The 23,241-nt window shown below is 34.0% G+C and overlaps 1 protein-coding gene and 2 gene segments (V, D, J or C); all 3 read right to left on the bottom strand.

The window, feature by feature from the left end:
* Window positions 1-23,241, bottom strand: part of yme1l1a (YME1-like 1a) — a 416,634-nt gene that overhangs the window by 8,247 nt on the left and 385,146 nt on the right. The gene's annotated exons all lie outside the window — the stretch shown is intronic.
* LOC127155848 (immunoglobulin kappa variable 1-12-like) lies at window positions 896-1,500 on the bottom strand. The segment is given in 2 exon segments: window positions 896-1,333; window positions 1,421-1,500. Coding segments are annotated over 2 exon segments (390 nt in total).
* Window positions 2,715-3,218, bottom strand: LOC127155847 (immunoglobulin kappa variable 4-1-like). The segment is given in 2 exon segments: window positions 2,715-3,056; window positions 3,130-3,218. Coding segments are annotated over 2 exon segments (408 nt in total).

A 23,241-nucleotide genomic window follows, 5' to 3' on the forward strand; every position in this document is an offset into this window, starting at 1 on the left:
CTACAAACCAATGTGCTCATAATTAAGATAAAACATTAAAATTATATGGTAAGACACGCCAATTTGCATCAAGCAGCAAAACAGACTGTTTTGTACAGCTAAAAATAGCTGGACGTGTATAAGACCGGAAGCCAGATCCATAAAATTTACAAATGACCACACCCATCTAACGACGTTGTGCGATTGTTTTTTGAACTACTCTGAATCGAGTGACAAAAATTCTGAATGATTCCATTGCCCACGAGTGAACAGTGCGTTTAATGTGCACGGCCAGGGTACGTACCATGCCTTATTCTGTTTGTTATTAGTGCTCTACAAAAACTCGAAACGTCTAAAGTATCTAAATTCCCACGAAATTCGGAAACAGCGATTCGAATTACTAGGGGAATCGCTTGTTTATACGGTTTGCGTGTCTAAGCTGGTCCTTTGCTGGTTTATGCTGGTCCTTAGCTGGTTTAAGCAGGTCCTTTGCTGGTTTTTGCTGGTCATGTTGCTGGTCAAGGACCAGCATAAACCAGCAAAGGACCAGCTTAAACCAGCATCAAAACATACCTACCAGCATATGCTGTTTTTTTCACCAGGGAAGACTTGGAATCACTGAACAAATCTTAAAGGATGGCAATAAACTAAATCAAGCATGTCCACAATTCACCAGTATGGTAAGTGGCCTCATGTGTTGCCTTTTTGTTTTCGTAAACTTGTCTGTTACATTGGCCGATTCGATAAGAGATTCGTTTGGAATCGGATCCCCGAGTCGGTTCCTAAAGAACCAATGCACCACAGGTGTTCGTCGAGGAAATAAACCCACACAGCTGTATCTTTTTTGGGTTAATGCCATTTTTTTCTTGGTACTGTTTGTTATAAAACTGTTGTGGTTATTTTTTCTTCCTAACTCACTGAAACATGAAGTTTGTTTGCTTCACCACTGATGTTTCACTTCCTCTCACAGTGTCTGCAGTTGATCAACAGGTTCTTGAAGAAGGTTTTTGTATGGGTCTTTATCACTGTGTGAATCTGTGGCCACCTAAGTCACCAAAGCAATAATAATCTCCACTATCTTCATTACGGGCTCCACTGATGACCAGCTGGAAATTTTTACTAGATCCACTTCCACTAAATCGAGATGGGGTGGAAGAATATCGGATATCTCCATGATAGATGAGCAGTTTAGGAGCATCTCCCGGTTTCTTGAGGTACCAACTAAGACAATATTTATCACCGCACCAGTTACCAACATCAAGACTGGTTTTACATGCTATTGTAACTGATTGTCCTGATTCAAGAGTCTTCTTCGAAGGGCTTTGAGTCACAGTCACAGTCACTTGACTGGAATCTGTTGATGATGATACAATTATTAAGACACAAAGTACAAACACATAATGCGTAACAAGAAAATTAAGAGACTAGAGCTGAATATTACCTTGAACAGAAAGAGTCAGTGACATGGAAAAGATGGTGAGAAAAATGAAAAATGCCATTTTTGTTGTGGTTTGATTATGATAAAAGCAGGTCATAGTCATGAGGTTAAAGTCACAGGATTATATAGCTGACAGTATTGCTCCACTGAAATGACAATGCAAATTATGCTGTTTCCATGAAAGTAATCTTCACTGAAACGACAAAAATGTGTAATTAAATTTAGTGTACATAACTAACTAAATATAAAGAAACTTAAAATAAAAGTCTATATATATAATGATATTTTTGTAACCTGTTTAACAGTGCACAACATCAAAAAATAAAATAATAGTATGAAGGATAATGAAAGGCAAAAAAAGATTTGCTCCTAATGCAACAGTATTGACATACAGAATAATTATATATATATATATATATATATATAATATTTTTTTTCATATGTAACAATTTTCTATAGTTTGTAACAGCACTTTAAATCTCATAGTTTGATTAAACAGTCAAACATGGTTTGTATATAAAAAAACACTTTTAAAACATGACAAAGTCACATATAAAATAGGTTATTAAATTAAGTTATAAAATAAATAAATAATAATGTAAATAAAGTGTTATTAATATTTAAAGTTGCATTCATATTTATGTTTTTTTTAATAACAATCTAGTTATTTTTATTAAGCCCGTTTTATTCACTGTTGTTACTGTTGCTGTTTAGTAATCTAATATTGTTTTTACAATTATATTAATAATATTTCTAATTAATAATATTTGATTTTAATGTCAGAATATTTTATATAATATTTTATAAAGCAAATTGGCCAGGATTTAGACTGACAATAACAGACTATGTTTCATTTGTTAATAATTGGTGTTGTGCATAATGGTGTTAATTTCTTTTTAAAGTAAAATGTCTATTTTTAGAATTTATTTTCTTTTAATGTTTGCTTGCCCAAAATACAAAAAAATGTTAGAGTAAATTAAATGTGATTAAAAAAAAAAGTTTCAGCTGAGTGAAAAAGTATTAAAAACGGAACATGAATAATTAAATATCACTGAAAACTTGATCTGTAATTTAAACCAGATTCACTAATGCATAATCTAGTCTAGATTTGATTTCAGCTTCACTGGCAGATTAAATTAATAAAAGTTCTAAAACTGTATCTAAAATAATCTTTAATCTTTCAATCCTATATTGTACTATAACCAGTCAGTGTGTTATTGTGTTGTTTCACTTCCCTCTCATCAGCACCTGTGGTGTGTATTAGTGAGGGAGACTGAGGGAGGTTTTTGTACGACCCTTTATCACTGTGTGAACACATAGTTGTTGTTAATCTTGTGTGCGGTCATACAGTAATATTGTGCTTCATCTTCTGTCTGCACTCCACTGATGGTCAGATCGAAGTCAGTGTGAGCGCCATTGCCACTGAATCTCGATGGGACGTTTGAGTGACGGTCACGTATGTTATAAATGAGGAGTTTGGGAGCGTGTCCAGGTTTTTGCTGGTACCAGGACACACAGTTCCTCCAGAGAGAACAGTCAGCAACAGGTGAGTTGGTTTTGCAGTTTATTTTGACCGTTTCATCACGTTGAAAAGTTAAGACTTGAGGAGTTTGAGTTACAGTCACTTGTCCAGTTGAGCCTGTATAAATAAATGGTTAGAAATCTCTTCAGCACATCTGATTAACATATAAAGCACTGCTTATTTTACCTACCTTGAATACCAATGGCCAATATGCAGATGGGAATGATGCAAAACATAGTTGTTGTCAGCTTTGCTGTCATAAAGATTTGCTCTTGTGCATGAAAGACTAAACTGACAAGGTTATAAAGACTTGTTAAGGTTAAAAAGTTCTGTTAATGCAAATTATCTTGTCGGCGGCGTAAATGCTACGCTTACGTTGGGCGGTATAGGATATGTTTCCATGCGGACAGCGTTCAAATATGTCTATTATTAGGCCTGAGAGTAGATATTTCAACCTTCTCTAAATGATTTAAGATTGAAGTGTATCATAAAGGTGAAATATTTCTGAATAAAAAGTAAAAATTTCAAAACGTGTAAGGAGGGACTGAAATAGCCACTTTGTTTTAAGTACTAGTTTGACCAACTAGCAGCTGATGTCTTTTTAGATTTAAATGATAGTAATCTACCTTTTTGTAACTGACTTAAAAAAATTATGACCAGTCTCAAAGAAAGAAAAAAAAGAAAAGAAAAAAAACAAAAAACGATCCTGCCCTCTCTTGAGTCCACATGTAAAATGATTTTAAGTTGAATCAACTCAAATATCTAAGTTGTCACTTAGTATAGTTTAACATTTCAAGCTGAATTAACTTTTTCTGAGTTGACTAAACTTAAAATTTTAAGGCAGCCAGGTAACAAATTATTTTAAGGTGACTCAACAAATTGTTTTTTTACAGTGTACCTACTTTACTTTATTAAGTATAGAATTAGTGTATATTTCTGTCAGTTGATATATTTATTTATTTGTAAAACCTATAAAAAGAGTGTTTTTAGTACTGCTATGAAATGAAACAACCAGTAATTCATGAATAAATAAATAAGGTAATTAAAGTTTTATTTATATTCAAATAAAGGCAAATAAAGTTGTATTAATATTTATTATAATATTATTTTATAATAATAGTTTTTTTTAAGTATTTTTATTAGGCTAATGTTGCTGTTTAATAATCTAATATTATTTTACAATGATATCAATAGTATTTGTAAATAATAATATTTAAATTTGAATGTAAGAATATTTTATATGATATTATATAATTATAAAATTAAACAATTTTAAACAAATCAGACTAGCCTAAGCAGTTTATACACCCGACCACAGATTTTACTCTTAAAAAAGACTTTTGTTGGTGTTACCAACTGTAATTTTACTTTATTAAGTATAGATTTAGTTAGTGTGTATTAATGTTTTTGCAAACTGTAAGTTTTCCAGTTTAGCTATTACAGCTCAATTTATGTTAAATTGATCAGGTTGTTTTAGTCCTGTTAAATAATGTTTTTGATTTGAATTAAATCAGTTAATTTTCATTTTTAAATTACATATTATTATATTATTTTATATATTTTTATATATTAGATATTTATTAAATTACTATTTATGTAACCATTTTTACTGTGTAGGATCCTGAAAAATAAATGTTTAGTTCTAATGAAAGCCCGACAAACCTGCAGGTCTCTTAATACTGAAAATATTTTGAATAGATGTCATTGTGTTATAATATTAAAATATATGAGAACAAATGTGAATTCAGTGTCACATGATCCTTCAGAAATCATTCTAATAAGCTGATTTATTATCAATGTTGGAAACAGTTGTGCTGCTTAATTTTTATTTTTTTTTGGAAGCTGTGATACTTTTTCAGGACTCTTTGAATAAAATGCTAAAACAGGATTTATTTAAAATATAAATCTTTCATAACAATATACACTACTATTCAAAGTTTGGGGTTAGCATTTTTTTCTTTCTTTACAAGAAATTAATGCTTTTATTCAGCAAGGCTGTGCTAAATTAATAAAAAAAAAAGTTATAGTAAAGACTAATATTGTTAGAAAAGATTTCTGTTTTGAAATGCTGCTCTTTTTAACTTTTTATTCATCAAAGAATTCTGAAAATGTATCACAGGTTCCAAAAAAATAAAAAACATCACAACTGCTTCCAACAATGATAATAAATCGGCATAATAGAATGATTTCTGAAGGAGTAATGATCCACAATGTGATTACATCACATTATATTTTAAAGTATATTAAAATAGAAACTGTTATTTTAAATTGCAATAATATTTCATAATAATACTTTTTTTCTGTATTTTTGATTAAATAAATAACTTAATAGCATAATAGCATAAGAGAGTTCTTCGAAACATTAAAAATATTACTGATCCCAAACTTTTGAACGGCAGTATATACTAAATATATAAGTCATTCAACAATTTTGGGTCCATTTCACATGCATTGATGATAATTATATATATAATTAATATATATATATATATTCTAACAATTTTCTTCAGAAATGTAATATTTTATCCATTAACTGCAAGCACATTATAATCTCTCACAAATATTTTGTGCACCCTGTTTCAGTTTGCTTGAAATTGCTTTTAGTTTTTGCAGTGTTCATTTTTAATTAATTTTTTTGCATTTTAATTTTTTGTGAGTTCAAAGCAATGAATAAAAGCTGTTAAAGTAAAATTGATCTATTTTCTGCATTGTTCCTCCATATGTATGTGCATAATGTGTCAGAGGTGACTGAGGGCTAAAGAAAGTGAGCAGAATGGTCCATGCAGCTGCAAAACCACCCTAAACGTCCTCAAATAATGCTGGGAGACAGGAGAGCTGTGTGTCTGCAGACAAACACATGATGAAATCCCATAAGCCAGGCAATCCTGATGATTCCCAGTAGGTCCTGCTCTCTTCTGGGAATGAAGCCATATCTGAGTCCCCTGTGACAGGTAGGAGTCGCATGCATCATTTATTTATGAATGTAAAATTGCGCTCCCTTTGGGGCAGTGAACATCTGGCACTAGTGCTGTTCTATTCCGGGAGAATCTTTCTACCCTGCTCATGCAAATACGACTTTCACTTCTGATTTTATGCTCACAGGTTTACTGGTTAAATGCATTGGACTGAAACAAATACGTTGGTTGTTTGTTTTAATTTTATTTTGTATTATTTATTTATTTTTATTTTATTTTACTTTTTAAGTAGTTATTTTTAATCATCACATATTTATTGAAGCACATGATCACATTATTTATTTTCAAATGATCTTGTAATGTTTGTATCCGTTTGTTTTTTTTTTTTTCATTTTCAAAAAAACGTTTTTTTTTTATTGTGCATTCCAATTCATCTCAAGTAAACTGGAGTTAGGTTATTTCAATTTGAAGTAAAAATAACTAAAAAATACAGCCAACTAACACAATAAAACAACGTGATTTTTGAAAATGTAAAAAAAAAAAAACTGAGTTATGTTTTTAAAAATAAACTCTACATAGTATAAATTATTAAACACACATGCATACATGCGTAAACATGTTTAACAATTCTTTAATAATCAGGTTCCATTGTGACAGCTAACCCCATATGATGTGACAACATGCCCCGGTAGCATATTCATGTCATTTTTGGATCCCACTCATATACTGACACTAGATGGCTGTAGAATACAGAATTCCACAGCTTCCGTCTCCATGGCGACCACAAATTTGACAACATTCTGTAATGGAAACATTATAATTTTTGCCATCAGACAGACACAAAGATGCTCTAAGTTCACTTTCACCCACTTTTTATCTTAAAAATACTTCCCTTCCATCTACCTTTCTAGCAATATTAAAACTAGAATTCCAAACGAAATATTTTAATTCAGAGTATGCAATTTTTCTGGGCAGACTACACTCCTCTTTGTATGTTTGTCCCAGTTTTAGTTCAATAAAAGTTGTTTTCTAACCGTATTACCTGTTTTACTACTAGGTGGCCACAGTAAACTTCCAAGAGTGATGTAAAATGTCTTAAAATTATGTTTAATATTATGCAGTGTTATCAATATTTATAAAGCTAGAATGATGGAATATTTGTAGATATTAAAGAAACATTTTAAGATATTAAAATTAATTGATTAGAAGTCTTAGTGAGCATCAGAGACTTCATAAACATTATAAAATCTTACCTACTTATCCAAAAAAAAAAACCTTATAGTAATATAATATAAAATAAAATAAAATAATATAATATAATATTTTTTGATAACTTCTACCGCATTACAGCTTTCTTAGGTATGTTTTTTCCTTTCCTTATAATGAATTATTTTAATGTACTGACATGCCTAGATTATGCTGGTAAAAGCATTTTGAAAAAAGCATCCTTTTTTCATTATTTTCAGCAAAACTACACAAGCTAAAATCACGGTCTGTGTAGGGGGCCTTAATTCCAAAATCGACTTTGACAAAGGGAGACCTTGGAGTTATAAAGGTTGAGAGCCACTGATCTAGAGCAATCTAAACTGTCACAGCTTCAGGCTACATTGGCAAGCATGTAATAATTTAATTTTCCAAGCAAAATAGCCTTTGGGCTGAACGTCATTTCAATATTCATTGTGCAGGTACTGCAAGATTAGGTAAAGTTTGCCAGTGGATGTTTCTCTGTTCTCTTCTAGTTATAAGCAAATTTCCAATCCTCTTTCAGGCAGCAGTGATGAAGAGGTGCAGATATGAGCTGTGATAGCGACAATTGCTTTTCCTTCCTTTGCTAGTTAACATTTTTTCATACATGTCATTTCAAAAATTGCATAATTTTGCATCTTTAATTCAGAGCTGCTTCTCTAGAGCTTTGAGTATTTCAGCCGAAATGGTTTGTTTTGTTTATTTGCCTTTTTTCTTCAAATGGCATGTACTAAAATAGCTGCTGGATAAACAATATTATTCTTGAAAATGAAAAAAAGGAGAATAAAATGAAATTTCACCTGTTTATTATGTTCTCAAACTCGATTAAGAGGCCTCCCGGAGACAAAACTGCACAACTGAGTAGATTTGAAAGCCTTAAATGTTCCCAAAGTGCAAAATCAATAAACGCATTTAAAAGCATTTACCTTAGACCTTATATGTCTGAAACAAACATCCAAATAATGTGCACCATTCTGCATTAATGTCAGTTTTAGCTACGGCCAAATCTGCCATCGTAATGTCTCAACCCATATGATAGCAAATTCACGGTCTCCCTGAAATGGCTTTAAAATGCCATTGCAGGCATTAAGGCACTTCAATTCGCACAGGAGAGCTGCTTTACTGTCATCAGAATCCTGAGAGAGCAGTTTGAGAGGTGGAGATAAGACAGGATACTGTACACAGGCCACAGAAAACGTCTCGCTCCGCGCCTCTCCTTTATGGGAACTGTAAATCCTGACTGCCTGCAGCACAGACTCTTCTCTCAGTCGTTTTCAAAGCGTTATCGTAGTCATAAGAAGATGATTTCTTACTGACGTTTGTCTCATGTTATTTAATGTAAAGATTACTGTTTTTTCACAAATTACAGTTAAATGTTTTTTATACAACTCCTTGAAATACTACTTTGATTGGTCATTGGTCACCATCCAGTATTTCCTGATAATTCACTGTTGTTCATGGCCCTACTTTCAGGTCACTCCTATTACACTGTGGACTTGTATAGAAGTTTATTTCTACCAAGGAACAAAACTAAGAAAGGTAATTGCAGCTTTTTCTCTCACAATTTTGACATTTTTCCCATCCTCATAATGTTTAAATGTGCTATAAGCACATAATTGTAGTTTTACATCTCACAATTCTGACATTTTTCATCAGAATTCTGAATGCACATATTGCAATTCATTTTTTTTTCTAGACCTGTATCAATTTCAGTTTATTTAGGGGTAATAGGGAGTTCAGTGTCTCTCAATTTCTCACAATTCACAGTATAAATTTGCAAGTGTGAGTTTGTCTCGTTTTGAATTCTAAAAAAGTCACTATCATTATTATTTTTTTTATTCTGTGGTGGAGACATGCTTTTGTAGACTCTCCCTTTCTCTTTTCAGACAAACAAAAGTGGCGCCATCTTGCGTCTTAGTTATAGATGACTTCAGTATTAATATTACTGTAATGTTGCTGTGTTTGTTGTGTTGCTAGAAGGATTGTTTTGTACATTGTGTTGTTGTTTTTTCTTTGTTTTTTTTTTCTTATCGGAAGCTTTACGATAATATACAGGTAAAAATATCAGTCAAATCAGTATTTCATCACAACGTAGAGGAGAGTGGGGTAAGATGAGCCAGTGGGTAAGTTGACCCACCTCCTGTATCTTGCCAAATGTACAATTTTACTGTCATGTGACCATATGTTTTGGAACCACCCATCATTTCTGCCAGACTGTGAAAAGAAGAAGCACACGGGAGGAGTGGAAGTCACCCATTTGCTTTAAAAACTGTTTTTGGCTTGTCAAAGTTAAAATTTAGCATAATAGATGTTACATCAAAGTACACTTATCCAGGTCTAAAAATATTTATGATGCATTTTGGTGATTTAGCAATGTATAAAACCATGCAAATCATTTATCTAAATATTTACACGAATACTGAATTCGTAAGCAAACTCGTTTTTACCCAAATGGCAGCTATGCGTCAAAGTGAGCCAAATGCTGAGGGGTAAATTGAGCCAGCATTGTATCTTACCCTACCATAAGGCACTGAAGTTATGTTAAATCTCTGAAGTATAAACTGGTATTTTAATGTGATATTACACAACTGATTTAGTTTATCATATATATTATTTGTAGTTTATTTGATAGGGATAGTGTAGAAGCGCACCAAATCCTTCTCTGATAAGAACCAGAAGATGCTTTTCATCAAATTGTAATCAGGTATATCTTTCCACCTGTAGCCTCTAATGGCCAGTTCGACTGAATCTTTTGGCTAAAATGTTTCTTAGTTTCAGTGACATTCATTACAACATTCTAATTCAGTTTTTTCTTTAATTTTACTCAACAAACTCCTTAATATGTTTTTGTGAATATTACAACTTTGGTGTTCAACATATTGTTGCAGAAATGTAAACAATTATAAATTAAAATTTAAACTTAATTTGGCTGGTTTTATGTTGTTTACATTAGCTTTAGGATAAGAAATATGATATTTCTTTGAAAAAGAAAATTTGATTGTTAGTTTTTACCTTTCAAATTTCACATGGGTTGAATCAGATTCAGTTAGATGGTCAGTTTACACCCAGGCGATGCATCTTACCCTTTGACTCAGGTCAACTTACCTGCATCCTGGGGCAAATTGAGCCACAGGAGCATTTTTTTATAAGACGCCATATTTTTAGAATCCTTTGTTATAGATACATTTTGATCATTTAAAATGATAGGAAACATCCTGAAATTACTTTAGATACTTTCACTGTAGCATTTATACAGTATTTATAGCAATAACATCATACTTTCTTCTCAGTAATTATCTCATTTGTTTCACTCAGAACAGAAGTAAAGAAGTAAAATGGCTTGCGAATTATGACGTGGAATCGAGGAAACGCAGGTTGTTTGATTATTAGTGTGACTTGTGCCTACAGCTCTTTGAAAATTATAGTTTTCAACATTTTTTCTAGAGCTCAGAAAGCTCAAGCCACCAATTTTTTTGGCTATAGAGAGCTTTTTGATTTTCAGGGAAGACAGGTCAACTGTGAAATAGACTTAGTGATAAAACCCTCTCCTTTACAAATATCACCCCGGGTCATTGTAGGACTTGTTTAATTTTAAACTGAAAAAAAAAAAAAATACTCTGTTTATATAGCAAAATGTCAGATCAGATAATTGAAAATTGTCTTGGATACTACAGTCTCAATCTCAAACTGCTTTTTTCTTACTATTTTTAACCAGAAGATGGCAAAGGTGAGCTGCCAAACATGCTGTGTATGAGTGAGCATATGTGCATCTCTCTTCCTCTCTCTTTCTGTTTAATTAGTGATCACTTGAATTTCTTAAGTCATAACATCATAACTAAAAACACCTGTTCTGTCTGGAGAAGTTTGAATCAAATCCTTAAGCCTATTAAACTTTATTGCATAACTCGTCCCACACCATTTACGCTACCAACATGAATGATGCCTCTAATCGTGTGGTTTGTTGAGGAGAGTGGTGTGTCATTACTAGGTGGCTGCCAACTCACATTTTCTTCAGAAAATTGTTCTATTGGTGATTTCAGGTGACATTTTAAATTTAATTTGATTTTAGATATTTTCATTCTGGTTTAGCTGTTGGGATATATCAGTATGAGCCGTACTAAGAAACAGACTCGCAGTAATGATCATAATAATTATCCTATATGAAAATGACATTGGGAGCATTATGTGATTATGCAAATTGTCTGTATTAATGATAAGTGTCCTGTCATAATTATATGTCCTTGATTATGATACATCTACGATGCACTGAGAAAGTAACCCAGGAGTGGTTTAAATTAGTTTATACGGCAGAAGTAAATCCAAAATGCACAAAAAATGCCAACAGTATGCACAGAAAGACAATAGACTACAAATTTGCTACGCTGAGCGATTCTTATGTGTGTCTGTGATTAGTTGCAGCGGGTACATTTTCTGAGACACAAACAGCCAATTACCACTTCATTGAGATGTATAAATGTTCATCATGCAATGCCGTCATTTAACTAGAAGTTAAACGAAGATTTAGACGTTCTCATAACAGACAAGCACACATTTGAATGGCAGTGCCGTGAATGATGTTCTTAATTAAGATTTTCATTAATGAGTCAATAATGAGCACTCTTTCAGAGTGTGTCAGAAGACACCCAGCGGGCAAATAAGAATCTGTTCATTAAGTACCGTGGTTTTATATGGGGAAGAGTTTCTCTTGATGTTAAAATAATCAATTTGTAAGCATGGTGATTTGAAATTAGGTGGCAAAATTGTGAGCTGGGAACTTTGAACTTTTAAATAGTTGTTCTGTGAATGAAAGAAACTGTCATCATCATTTTGACTCTCATAATGTGCATTTTGAATGTTGTACAATAGTCTTGGTTCTTAATAATGTAGTATAATTTTGCTAATATTTCAGAATATGGCTTGTACCAGTAATTACTGTAATGCTCAGTGAAAAAGTCGTATGAAATGTTAATTCTTATTATGCTGCTAAAGCTTTGGGTTAATGCCTTGGAATAACACCGAACCTCCCGAGTCTGACTGCAACACTTTACATAAGACCTAAATTAACACCTACCTCCATGAATAATGGTGGAGAGGAAAAGTAGGTGAGATTAAGCCGGTGAAACTAGGGTTGCAGGGTGCCTGGTGTGTGGTGTAATTTAATAATAATTTTTATGGCTTTGATGATATTAAAAAATGTTGATCAAAGCCACAGGAATTTAAAAAAATGTGTGAGTTGAAATATTTATGAGGACAAACTCTTATAGGAAACTAGATCTGAACATTTTCTGAAAAGAAAAAGGGGGTCATTGCCTTGTGAAACTTTTGTTTTCATGATCATTTGTGATAGATAGATAGAAGGACGGATAGATAGACAGACAGACGAACGGATAGATAGACGGATGGACAGATAGAGAGATGGACGGATGGAAAGATAGATAGACAGACAGACAGACGGATAGAAGGACAGATAGATAGATAGAAGGACGGATAGACAGACAGACAGACGAACGGATAGATAGACAGACAGACAGACGAACGGATAGACGGATAGACGGATGGACAGATAGAGAGATGGACGGATGGACAGATAGATAGACAGACGGATAGAAGGACAGATAGATAGATAGATAGATAGATAGATAGATAGATAGACAGACGAACGGATGGATAGACGGATGGATAGAAGGACTGATGGACAGAGATAGATTGACGGACAGATAGATAGATAGACAGACGGATAGATAGATAGATAGATAGATAGATAGATAGATAGATAGATAGATAGACGGACAGATAGATAGATAGACAGACGGATAGACAGATAGATGGATAGATAGATGGACGGACAGATAGATAGATGGACAGATGGATAGATGGATGGACAGATGGACAGAGATGGATGGATAGATGGATGGACCATGGATAGATGGATAGACAGACAGACGGATAGATAGATAGACAGACAGATAGATGGATAGATACATGGATGGATGGATAGATGGATAGACAGACAGATGGATAGAAGGACGGATGGACAGAGATGGATGGATAGATGGATGGATGGATGGATGGATGGACAGAGATAGATAGACAGACGGATAGACAGACGGATGGATGGATAGATAGATGGATGATAGATAGATAGATAGACAGATATGGATGGATGGATGGATGGATGGATGGATAGACGGATGGACAGAGATAGATAGACAGACAGACGGATAGAAGGACGGATGGACAGAGATAGACGGATAGACAGATGGACGGATGGATAGATGGATGATAGATAGATAGATAGATGGATGGACAGATGGATAGATGGATAGACGGATGGACAAAGATAGATAGATAGACTGATAAGACAGGTGGATAGATAGATGGATAGACAGACGGATAGACAGATGGACGGATGGATGGATAGATAGATGGATAGACGGACGGATAGATAGACAGACGGATGGATGGACAGATAGATAGATAGACAGGCAGATAGATAGACAGATAGATAGATAGATAGTCTGTGTTGTTATGTTACTGACAGAAACAGTGTGGGGTGAGTTTGAGTTAGGGGTTCTGGAAGGCGTTTGTAACCACTAGACAAAGTCATGCACTACAGGACATTCTGCATTATAGTGTTAATAATAATACAGGACTGCTATGTAAATACTCCCCATCACTAATAATACATTACACAACATTTTCCCTCACAAACAGCTTGAGTAATGCACTGTGATGAATTGTGCTTTTGAAAAATTTAACGTTTGTTGTAAGATCTCCAAAAAGACGCTAAGCTTGTCTTTTTCTGTTTCCTTTCTAGGTTTACCACAGCCAGTCAACAATCTACAGCTTTGTACCGACCTTCCACACAAACACACATTGAAGACCAGACCTGAATTCCCAGCTTCAGGGCTTTTGATACCCTGTAGGTGGAATGTTTTCCTTGTTGGCATCTCCTTAATGGGCAACTGCCTAGTTTGTCTAGAAACAGCCCTGTCTGGGATGAATATCTTCATGAAAGTCTTCTAATCTGCACAATCTGCCACGGCCTGCACTTCCTGTATTGGCATTTCGCTTGACATCCAAAAGTTACAGAACTGCAGCTCTGAGCAGTTAATACTGAATACCAAACTGGCTCTTTGTCCCCATAGCTGTGCTTTAGACATTAAAATAAGTGAGGAATATCGATTACGTTGTCGCTCGTGTGAAGGGGGACAGGTCCTTTCCTGACTAATTTGTAGGAAAATGCACCTTGTGGCTCCTCCCTTGACACAGTGTTTATTCAGCAGAAATAATTGGTAATAGCTGAAAGGTAACGTGAGCAGAATGATCATATTTCCGCCTGTGCCGGCAACGTCTCATGCATTTTTATGCAGTACAGCAGCAGTACTAGAACTGATAATGTTCAGTAATTAAAGCTGCATGAATGGGTGAAATGGAGCCTGTACTGAAACTCATTGCTTATTTCGTATAGTGCAGCAGTTGGTGGACCTTTAAAAAAAAAAGTGAGGACATCAGATACCCCAAATGTAAACTATTGTTTTTTTGTTTATATTTCACTGCTCCTTATTAAACTGCTATTCAAATTTATACAACGGTACAACTGAATTGAATTGAATTAGTAGTCAGTAGAAGTCGTAACTACACTATTATGCTGGCAAAAGCCCATTCCTCTATTACAGGCCATTCAAAAACTAAAGCAATAAATGACGCAAAAATTACAGCAACCAGGTTGTGTTTTAGCGACTGCCATTGAGATTAATGGAAGTGCTGATGGATGGCTCCGTCCAGGTATTTTAGATCTTCTTGGTAAAATAAGTTACTGTTAGCTAGCTACCTAAATAAAATACATATTATTGATTACTGAAATTGCATAACAGTAAAACCGCTAAAAACAGCACAACTAGGGTTGCCAGGTTTTCACAACAAAACTCAAACAAATGCTACTCAAAACTAGCCCAATCATGCTTCGGTGGAGGTACCCTGGTTAAAATTGCTTTCTGTTGGGGAAAATACACTTTTTTTTATTTTATTTATTTATTTTTTTTGGCTAGGTTCCCTTGGTAAAATTCTTAACATTGAACTTGCTACTGCCTTTGAGATGAATGGAAATGCTGATGGATGGCTCCCTCCAGGTATTTTAGATCTAAATGGTAAAATGAGCTAAAGTTAGCTAGCTACCTAAATCAAATACAACCACTAAAAACAGACATATTTGAACCGTCACAACCAGGGTTGCCAGGTTTTCACAACAAAAGCTGCCCTGATATCCTGGTAAAAAGCACTTTCAAGGGGGTAAAATACACATTTTTGGCTAGGCTCCCCTGGTAAAAATTTGCATTCCAGCTGCAATGATTGACACAAAAATGATGGCGTCCAAATTGTGTACTAGCGACTGCCATTGAGATGAATGGTAATGCTGATGAATGGCTCCCTCTGGGTATTTTAGATCTTCTGGGTAAAATAAGCTAATGTGAATTAGCTACCTAAATAAAATACATATTAGTGATTACTTCTTTGAAATTACTTAACATTAAAACTGCTAAAAACAGACATATTTGATTCATCACACCCAGGGTTGCCAGGTTTTTGCAACAAAACCCACCTAATTGCTACTCAAAACTAGCCCAAACATGTTTTGTTGGGGGGTAAAATACATGTTTTTTGACTTGATTACCCTGGTAAAATTCGCATTCCAGCAGCAATGATTGACGCAAAATATTATGGCATACTAGCGACAGCCATTGAAACGAATGGTAATGCTGATGGATGGATCCCTTCAGGTATTTTAGATCTTCTTGGTAAAATAAGCTAATGTTAGCTGGCTACCTAAGTAAAATACATATTAGTGATTACTTGTTTGAAATTGCTTAATATCCAGTCAGCTAAAAAACAGACATATTTTATTAATCACACCCAGGGTTGCCAGGTTTTCACATAAAATTGTCCCAATTGCTACTTAGAACTAGTCCGTTCATGTTTCGGTCGGGGAGAGGGTCCCCCGGTAAGAATCGCTTTCCGAGGGGAAAAATACATGTTTTTTTGGCTAGGTTACCCTGGTTAAATTCGCATTTCAGCAGCAATGATTGATGCAAAAAATTATGGCATACTGGCGACAGCCATTAAAATGAATGGTAACGCTGATGGATGGCTCTCTTCAGGTATTTTTGCTTTCTTGGTAAAATAAGCTAATGTTAGCTAGCTGCCTAAGTAAAATACATATTAGTGATTATTTTTTATTAGTTTGAAATTGCCTAACATTAAAACCACTGAAAACTGACATATTTTACCATCACACCCAGGGTTGCCAGGTTTTCACAACAACACCCGCTCAACTGCTACATTGTTAAAGTAGCCCAATTCCACAGGAAAGCAGTGGACTTGGCAACACTGATCACACCACTGTTTAAAGTAGTTTGATTCTTCCCTTATTAAGTATTACACTTTGTATTTTGTTTTGAAACACAGTTTTGAAACTTCAAATTAAATGTTGTGGTTTGTCTCTGATTTGGTTCAAGGGATATAACTGTTAACAGAAGAATTCCTGAAATGATTACATAGAAAATAAATGAGAAATTAAGCCTACTTCTGAATCCCAGACTGTTTAAAAATCACGTGAGCGTTATCTTGTCAGTCCTTCTGGAGAATATTCCTGTGATTGATGATAGTGAATTTGATTTCCTTAATTCGAATTTGATGATCATATTTTGAGACATTTTACCACAACAAATTACAACACAAGTACCAAACGGGGAGCAGAAAGGAGGGCGGATGTAATCCGACTCATCCCACAGGAATTGTACTGCAGGGATGAGCCATTCTAAAATAATGTGGCTGATCCAGTGCAATTTGTTTTGAATCACTGAGATTTTACTACGTCTCGGTTAGTGATCCTAAAATAATAGGAGTTGTCATGGACAAAAGGAGGAGAAAAAATAAATCCACGCAATCCATGCGAATCAGGGCTGTCGCTTCAGAGCGCATCGGGGTGTTTTTCCTCCATCTGACATTAGTACAGTAAATCCAGGCCACGGCTGATGTTTACCACTGCTGTCCGCACTTCCTGTCGGATGCATTTGTGTACACAATGCCCTGCTGTCCAACGAATAAGTTGTTTTCTACCACCGCTTACTCAAAATAGATTTTGCTACCTGCTCAAGTTACTTAAAATGAACTAATGGAGCGCAGTTCTTTAGTTTTTGTCACGAGGCAATTTAAAATGATAAAGTTTATTTCATCTGTTTGCATGGAGAGTACATGAATCATGTTTGTGCATTCAGACGGGGGATTTCTAGTTCCCAGAATTGCCGTAATGGGGAAAATAAATGTTGAAATTAGGTGTTATTTTATGTGTTTTGAGTAGGATGTGAAAGGAGGGAGACTTTTCAGTATTGCAAATGTTCTGTTATGTTGGGATTTGGAGAGTTTTTATCTTTTTGGGAGTTATCATTGTGGTGAAGTGAGTTTTGGATAATAATAATGGATTTTTTAATGCTGTTCATTGAAAAATTGTTTGTGCATGTGGACAATGTCAAAAAGGAATGTTTTTATTTTATTGCATATCAAATAATATTTTAAGCACTCAGTGGGGTTTAGAAAATAGCCAAATCTTTCTGAATCTTTGAATCATTTGCTTTGCGAAGTAATTCACTGTTTGAATCGATGGAAATACCGTATGCCGATGACACCTGTTGGTCAAACACGTGTAAATGCAATAAAGCTTAAAATACTGGGTTTGTGAAATTGCTGTCATTTTTAAATACTAACTTTTTATGAAATGTCGGTCTATGATATAAAATTGCAGAGTATGTTGAGCTTTAATTGGGGTTTTAAAAAATATTATTTTATATATATACACACTGCCATTTCAAAAGCTTTTTTAATGTCTTCTATGCTCACAAAACCTGCATTAATTTGATTAAAATGCAGTAAACAGCAATATTTTGAAATATGATTACAATTTAAAATAGCTTAATATTTCTCTTTTGATATATTTTAAAATGTAATTTATTTCTGTGATAAAAGTTGAATTTTCAGCTTCATTACTCCAATTGTCAGATGTCACATGATCCTTTAGAAATCACTGTAATATGTTAATTTGGTGCTTAAGAAATATTTCTTATTCTCAGTTTTGAAAATAGTTGTGCTGCTTGCTAATTTATTTATTTATTTTGTAGAAACTGTGACGCATTTTTTAAGATTCTTTGGTAAACAGAAAGTTCAAAAGAACAGCATTTATTAGAAATATATATATATATATTTTTACTTCTGATCAGGTAAAAAAAATCCCAACGTTTTAACAGTAGCAAATATATAATGGATGCAATTAGGACAAGCAAGGGCAGTTCTTATTGAAGAGAAAGTAAAAAATGTGACCCTAAAACACAAAACCAGTCTTAAGTAGCACAGGTATATTTGTAGCAATAGTCAAAAATACATTGTATGGATCAAAATGATTGATTTTTCTTTTATGCCAAAAATCATTAGGATATTACGAAATGTTCCATGAATATATTTTGTCAATTTCCTTCCGTAAATATATCAAAACTTAATTTTTGATTGGTAATATGCATTGCTAAGAGCTTCATTTGGACAACTTTAAAGGTGATTTTGTCAATATTTTGATTTTTATGCACCCTCAGATTACAGATTTTCAAATAGTTGTATCTTGAACATATATTATCCTATCCTAACAAACCATACATCAATCTAAAGCTTATTTATCCAGTTTTCAGATGACTGGTTCTGTCCACGGTCACAAATAAGCAAATCATTGCTGTTCTTAGATTTCATTACTGTTATCCACTGGATTTCATCCGGTTTTGAATAGTCCATCAGTGCAGCTATGGAAATTCAATCATTGTAGCTTTTCCTGTGAGCTTGTGAGTAATCAATCTGGATGTGGCGATGATTCTGGACATTTGCAGTTTGAGCATCCGGCATTTCCTTTTCCTGGTTTTTCACCCATGTAATCCCATTCTGCTATAATCAAACCGAGATTTCATTTAATCAATGCTCTAAACCTCAGAAAGTCAATTCAGCTCCGCATGTCTTTCTTTCTTTTCCTCTTTCCGAAAGCGTTCCTTTAAGATTCTGCTTCACGTTCCTACAGTTATAATTGAATCTATATTTCATTTATTCTCTATCATTAATCCTCAGTGCGGTTGCGTTCTGATCAATAAGGAGTTTTCTTTTTGATAGATTTGAAAGAAAATGACACCACACTCAGTGACTCTGCCATCGACATAAATGTGAAGTCCATAAGAATCATATTCGGATCAAATCCAATATAAATACGCGATGAGAGAGATTAAAGGTGATCCTGCCTTTATAGTTTGGAAACAAAGACATTCCCCTTATAAGCACCCAACAAAATTCATATCGGAATAAGTTCAAGTAAACAAGCAAAAGTTGTTTTTCTCATAAGTCTGTCGGTTCCAGTCCACACTTGAAGATTTTATGAATTTAACTGCCTCTCAAACTCTGAAGGGTCACTAGGGATAAAGTAGCACATGGCAGATGCAGCCTCAATAATGCATCTGCGCAGTGCATTGTGGGAAATATTGGGCAGAATAACACTGTGGCTTGAGCCAATACCATAAAAACATATGGATAATAACTTCACAACTCAGAGATAGATGTGATCGGTCTTTTCAGGTAAATCATAAAAAAGGAAGAAAGGAAATAAAGGATTTAGTCCCAAGATGTCTCATTATTTTAGCTGGAAGGTTTGTTTTTCACCCTTTGCAACTTATGTTATGACATTTACATTTCTGTCCACACTTTCAATAATAAATCAGGGGGGAAATGAATAGAGAAACAGACATATCACACCCTTCAGACTGCAATTTTCTCTGAGCTGAGATTTTTGAAAATACAAATTACATCTCTAGCCATGTGTGAACGATTCAAAGTATTCATTAGGCAATTGCTGCAACGACTGAACATCATAATTACTCTGTGGCTGAATACAGATTGGTGAGTGTAATTATCATCACCTTTGACCCTTAATAGCATTGAAGTCGTGACCTTTGACTTTTAATCCTTGCGAAAATTGTACTGCCTTGTATTCTAGAAATACTGAATTATATATGAAGTGATTCACATTAATTAGTGTGAGTATAGTTATTTTTCCAGTCTGAATCTGAATGGTCTAGTGTCACATCACATCTGTCCAATATTTCACTCATTAGTGTTCATCAGTTATTAGATGCACTGTGTGTCTAAGACAGTGATGAAACAGCTCAAATGTTATTTAAGCCATAATAATTTGTTTATTAAACTAAAAGGCCATCAATTAGGTTTAATCAAAGGCGGCAGACAGGGGAAATTATTATATTTATTGGTTTTGAAGGAATAGATCACCCAAAAATGAATATTTGCTGAAAATGTACTGCGTGAATACTGCATAGATCAGTTTGTTTCTTCATCAGAACAGATTTGGAGCAATGTAGCATCACTTGCTCACCGATAGATCCACTGTAGTGAATGGGTGCCATCAGAATGAGAGTCCAAACAGCTGATAAAAACATCACAATAATCCACAAGTAATCCACACCACTTCAGTCCATCAGTTAATGTCTTGTGAAATGAAAAGCTGCATGTTTGTGCTAAACAAATGCATCAATAAGGTGTTTTAACTGTAAAATCATCATTTATAGCACCAAAAACAAGTCTGTAATCCATAATTACATTTCTTTTAATGAAAAAGTCCATACCCTGTTGTCCTCTCACATCAAAATCTAACAACATATTTGTTTAGAACGGTTCTGGACTGTTTGTGCAAGTAATTGGTTCTGGACCTGTGCATCTTTCTCTCATTCTGACGGCACCCATTCACTGACACTGAAGAGCATCCATTGGTGAGCAAGATGTAATGCTACATTTCTCCAAATCTGTTCTGATGAAGAAACAAACTCATATGTATTTAAGTTTTAAATGTTTGATATTTTTAATATATTATTTAATTCAGAATGGATGGCCAAATTGTGTGCGTTACGGCATCTAAAAGCAAAACCTAGACACTTTGGTTGCAGTCTAGTTTAACTACTTTTACTATGCTATAAAAATGTGCACTTTTGAAAGTAGCAACCGTAAGACTGTCATTTGCATATATTAGCATATATCTAAATTCATTATATCTTTAAAGTTGCCTTAGGCAATTTCTTTATTTTATACAATTTTTTTGCGCTAAAAATGTAACTTTATTTGTAGAACTGTTAAAGCAATATCACACTTAAAATTGTGCCTGTGGCTAAATCACAGCCTTGCACTGTGCTATTATTCATTACAGCAATTTTGCATGGGTGGTATTGCCTGAATATACACCTGACAATGGAAAAAGATGATGAAATTTGGATTATTAAAGGAATAATTCACCCAAAAATCAAAGTTTTGTCATTAATTACTCCACCCTCATGTCGTTCCAAACCTGTAAGACCATCATTCATCTTCAGAACATAAATTAAGATATTTTTTTATGAAATCTGAGAGCTTTATAACATTATGGTTGAACTACTGATGTCACATGGACTATTTTAACAATGTCTTTACTGCCTTTCTGGGCCTTGAATGTGTCAGTTGCATTGCTGTCTATGTAGGGTCAAAAAGTTCTCAGATTTCATCAAAAACATCTCAATTTGTGTTCTGAATATGAACGACGGTCTTATGGTTTGCAACAACATGAGGGTGAGTAATTAATGATCAAAATTCATTTTTGGGTGAACTATCCCTTTAATATTATCTATTGGTTTCTATTGTGACTCTCTTCTTAAACTTGCTTATAGGAATCTAGCCTTGAGTGCAGTTCTTAATTGCAAAATTGAGTCGATGTCATTGATCCAGTCTGCGTAAATAACATGTTAGGTCCTTTCATTCTAATCTGTGCTTGATCTGTCTCATAAAATTAAAATTGTCATTCTGACGGCACCCATTCACTGCAGAGTATCCATTGGTGAGCAAGATGTAATGCTACATTTCTCCAAATCTGTTCTGATGAAGAAACAAACTATATGCATTCAAGTTTTAAATGTTTTATATTTCATATATTATTAGTTATTTCAGAATGGATGGCTAAATTGCACTGACATCTAAAAACTTTGGTTGCAGTCTAGTTTAACTGCTTTTACTATGCTATAAAAATGTGCACTTTTGAGTGTGGCAACTATAAGACTCATTTGCATATATTAGCATAGGGCCTATATCTAATTTCATTATATCTCTAAAGGTGCTTTAGGCAAATTCTTTTTTAAGTACCATTTTTTTTTTTTTTTTGCAACTTTATTTGTAGAACTGTTATAGCAATATCACTTAAAATTCTGCCTATGGCTAAATCACAGCCGTGCACTGTGCTATTATTCAGTACAGCAGTTTTGCATGGGTGGTGTTGCCTAAATATACACCTGACATTGGAAAAGGGTGATGAAATATGGATTATTAAAGGGATAGTTCACCCAAAAAACAGTACAAAATTTTTTCATTAATTATTCACCCTCATTCCAAACCTGTAAGACCGTAATTCATCTTCAGAATACAAATTAAGATATTTTTGATGAAATCCAACAGCTTTCTGACCCTGCATAGACAGCAATGCAACTGACACGTTCAAGGCCCAGAAAGGTAGTAAAGACATTGTTCAAATAGTCCATTTGACATCAGTGGTTCAACTGTAATTTTATGAAGCTATAAGAAAAAGATGAAATTGTTGTATAAAGTCGTTATTTGTTTTCTTTGCACACAAAAAGTCACATGGACTATTTTAACGATGTCTTTACTGCCTTTCTGGGCCTTGAATGTGTCAGTTGCATTGCTGTCTATATGCAGGGTCAGAAAGCTCTCGGATTTCATCAAAAATATGTGACCCTGAACCACAAAACCAGTCATAAGGGTCAACAAATATGAGCTGAATAAATAAGCTTTCCACTGATGTATAGTTTGTTAGGATATGACAATATTTGACCGAGATACAACTATTAAAGAATATATAAAGAATCTGAGGGTGCAAAAAAATCCAAATATTGAGAAAATCACCATTAAAGTTGTCCAAATGAAGTTCTTAGCAATGCATACTACTAATCAAAAATTAAGTTTTGATATATTTACGGTGGGAAATTAAATGTGAACTATACCTTTAATATTATCTACTG

This window comes from Labeo rohita, chromosome 24 (genome assembly GCF_022985175.1).
Source record: "Labeo rohita strain BAU-BD-2019 chromosome 24, IGBB_LRoh.1.0, whole genome shotgun sequence".
NCBI classification, from domain to species: Eukaryota; Metazoa; Chordata; class Actinopteri; order Cypriniformes; family Cyprinidae; genus Labeo; species Labeo rohita.